The sequence below is a fragment of the Molossus molossus genome, unplaced genomic scaffold, assembly GCF_014108415.1.
Source record: "Molossus molossus isolate mMolMol1 unplaced genomic scaffold, mMolMol1.p scaffold_m16_p_8, whole genome shotgun sequence".
Lineage (NCBI taxonomy): Eukaryota > Metazoa > Chordata > Mammalia > Chiroptera > Molossidae > Molossus > Molossus molossus.
In genome coordinates this window covers 37,416,634-37,419,927 of record NW_023425402.1, presented here as the reverse complement: position 1 = coordinate 37,419,927, position 3,294 = coordinate 37,416,634, and the positions used below count along the sequence as shown (strand labels likewise).

The 3,294-nt window shown below is 44.0% G+C and overlaps 1 protein-coding gene across 1 annotated transcript; it reads right to left on the bottom strand.

Annotated features, from left to right (window-relative positions):
• Positions 1-279: 279 nt before the first annotated feature.
• Positions 280-1,881, bottom strand: LOC118621464 (oocyte-expressed protein homolog). Its single transcript, XM_036248762.1, has 3 exons — positions 1,665-1,881; positions 1,298-1,477; positions 280-557 (listed from the first exon to the last, which is right to left on the bottom strand). The coding sequence occupies exons 1-3, from the start codon at positions 1,879-1,881 to the stop codon at positions 514-516; spliced, it is 441 nt and encodes a 146-aa protein (XP_036104655.1). The 3' UTR covers positions 280-513.
• Positions 1,882-3,294: the final 1,413 nt, after the last annotated feature.

The window sequence follows — 3,294 nt, the reverse complement described above, 5'->3', positions numbered from 1 at the left end:
TTATTTCTTCAACATTAGCATTAATGAAATAAAAACATTCTTCCTTATCCTCAAAAGCTCCCGGGACATGAAAGATCCTCCCCACACCTATCTAGTATAAAACACTATGAAAAGCAGAACCAATCTTTTATAATTATTAGCCTTTTCCCATCTTGGAACAAGAAAATTTTCTTGATAATAAATACCAATCCACGTATATATCTTTTGAAATGTATTTATTATGACTCATTTGAATCTCTAAACAAGTGTCTATGCAGGAGAAGGGTAGTGGAGCACTAACATTTTTTTCCCTTCAGTCACAGGAGCAAAGGCAGGATTCACACTGGGCCTTGAAGACCAAGGCTCCTGACCCAGACCAATGCCCCTGCACTGAGGTCCTAATCACAAAGATCACATTATTTTGGGAACAGATTCCTAGACAGTCTCCCGATCTATTTCCAGTAACTACAGGGCTTCATCCAGTTCGTTCATCACGGGGCAGAGAGGAAAGCACTGGAACGTATGATCTTTCTTTCAAGATACTTCATGGTTTCCAGGCTTCCTGAGCATCCCTGCACCTGGAAGGAAAGCATGAACTTGAGCATGTACTCTGCCCAGAACATACAGACACAGAAGGAAAGTGACTCCACAGAAAACACTGTTGAGGCTACCCCGCCGGTCACCTCAGAGCAGATCACCTACATTAGAATCACCCAGAACACCCAATAAAATAATGATAGCGTATTTGTCAAGTATTTTCTACGTATTCTAAATGCTTTGGTGTATTTATTCATTTAATCCGTGGGGAAAAAAAACTTGTATATATGCGACTATCACTAGACCCGTTTTATAAGCGAGGAGACTGAGTAGTTTGCCAGTATACCGAACTCCTGGGTGGGGAGGAGCGGTAGAGAGGAGGTCGTGCTGGGCAATCTACATTTTCACAGAGCTCATTCTAAGTCTGAGAACCGCTGGACCCAGGACCTCTGAGGCTGGAGTCCTATCTCAGAAAATGGGGGGACAAAAAGAGTCCTCCCAACCTCTGAAAAGATTGATTCAGGTGGTTAGACCAGGGGGAAGGGGCTGGGCTAAGACTTCCTTAAATCTCTTCCTTGGGTTTTCTGGCTGCCGCCCACGATGCCTTATTCTAGTAATCACGGAGGGTTCCGTGATCACTCTGGAGCCCCAGGAATCCTAGCATCCCAGGACGTGAAGAAGTCCCAGTCTCGTGGGAGGGGAGTGGTGGAAGTTAAAGATCCCTTAGCACACACAGCCTAGGTCTGCAGCACCCAGAGCCTTTGCATAGGGAGTTCCTTACCTCCATACCGTTTCCTTCGGGATTTTTCGGCCAAGTTGAGAATCATCTTTTTGGCACGCTTCGGGTACCAGTGTCTCCCCGTGATATTGATTTCAACCTTGCCCTCGGGGTCCGGCTCTCCCATCTGGACCAGGACTTTGAACTCCCGTTCGAACGTCGGGAGGAGGGCTCTGTTTGGACCTGTGTGGAATGGAGGGTTCCTGGAGGATCAGGCGGTATGGGGTAAGGCTAGGAGGAGCGGGGAAGGACGTCACCGAGATCCTGGCTTGCAGGACTCTAGCCACTGCCTTAGGTCTGCAGTAGGTGGCTCAGGGTGGACACGGGAGACCGCGGTGGGACCGAGTGGTAAAAATTCGAGCGCACTTACCGAATATCTTTTCCAGCAGACACGCTTCCACGTGAAGCACTGACGGTTTCAGAAAGCACTTAACCCTCAACCTGTACGGTAATTGTGGAAAAGGAGCCACTTCCTGGATTGGAAACTCTTCCTGTTGGTCCCTGGGCCATTCGTTCTGCTCAGGGTCATCAGGCCGGGCGCCATCGCCCATAGCCGGGATGAAATCTAGAGGAAGAGAAAACCCCATGTGGACGAGAGGCAGGACGAGACTGCTCACAGTCAGCCCACAGCTCCAGGTTTGTTTCTTCGTATGCCCCGCCCCCTCCAGGGCCGCTCTCTCATTGGTTCCCTCATACCCCGGCTAGCCAATAGAATCTCAGCAGTGCCTAGCGCAACCTCCAGTCAGCCCCTTTGGTGCCCTCACTGTTAAGGATGGAGAAATCCCGGTTGGAACACAGGCCTTCTTTGAGTTACATTGTTTCCTCAATAATAAATGTCACAAAACTGTGGGATAAGGAAAGACACACTACTTACTTACCAACGTTAGCTACAGTTCAGAGATTCATGTCTCCCAGCACTGGATGTACTAGGATGAGGATTATTTCTACAGTGCCAACCCGCTAATATAGTAACATTTATTGTGGTCTAAATACTTTATAACAACACTACGAGGAAGGTACTATTATTATTTCCATTTTTATAGACTTGGAAATGGAAGTGGTGAGACTAGGACAAAAGTCCAGGCAGTAGGCTGGCGAGTTCCTGCTAGACTTTGGTGCTAAAAGAATTTCATTATTTCTTATGATTGACACTTCTGATGTTACCAGAACTTTGCTTGCCCAGAAAATATCAGACAACAGGCTGCCTCTTAGTATTAAAAAACACCAAGAAAAAAAAAAAAAGCGTTTGCTGTGACCCTAAATCTCTTACTGATATTATGAAACTCCAAAACCTAACACCTACTTCAATGACCATGCTATAATGCACATGGATTAGAAGCTTCTTTTCTAAGGATGTCATTTCAGGAGTTTAAATGTTGCTAGAGCTTATTATTTCATAATCATCTAGAATATGCCCTGAAATAGAAGGTCTCAAAGCCTGTGGCCTGAGGATCCCAGGGAGTCTCTAAGAACCTTTCAGGGGGTCTATGAGGTCAAACTATTTTTATAATACTAAGATTTTATTAGTCTTTTTTACTCTATTCTTTCACAGATGTAGAGTGAACTTTTCCAGAGGCTACATGACCTGTGGTATTATGTGATATCATAGCAGGTTGAATGCAAAGCAGCTATGAAAATCCAGCTGTCTTCTATTAAGTTGGACCTTAAAGAGATTTGCAAAAAATGTAAAATTGATGCCCCTCTCCTCAATAAAACATTTTTGTTTTGGAAAATACATTTTTTCCATAAAAATGTTATTTTGACACGTGTGTATTTTGTTATTTTTAAAGAAATAAAGGAATATTTTATAGCTTACTTTAGATTTCTAATAAAGTATCAAGAGATAATATAACTGATGTACACAAAAGCTCTTTGGGGGGAGTCTCAATAATTTTTAAGAATATAAAAAAGTTTTGGAATCAGAGTTTGACAACTACTCTAGTAGAAAAGCATTAGATTTAGTGTCAGGAGGCTGGGAATTCAGCTCTGACTCCCTCACT

What these genes read in the sequence shown, in the direction of transcription:
- LOC118621464 (XM_036248762.1), bottom strand. Translation starts at nt 1,881, where the DNA reads ATGGGGTTTTCTCTTCCTCTAGATTTCATCCCGGCTATGGGCGATGGC. An exon ending in TCTGCTGGAAAAGATATTCG is followed by an intron (nt 1,478 to 1,664) that starts GTAAGTGCGCTC and finishes CATTCCACACAG; the next exon opens with GTCCAAACAGAGCCCTCCTC. An exon ending in CCGAAGGAAACGGTATGGAG is followed by an intron (nt 558 to 1,297) that starts GTAAGGAACTCC and finishes CTTTCCTTCCAG; the next exon opens with GTGCAGGGATGCTCAGGAAG.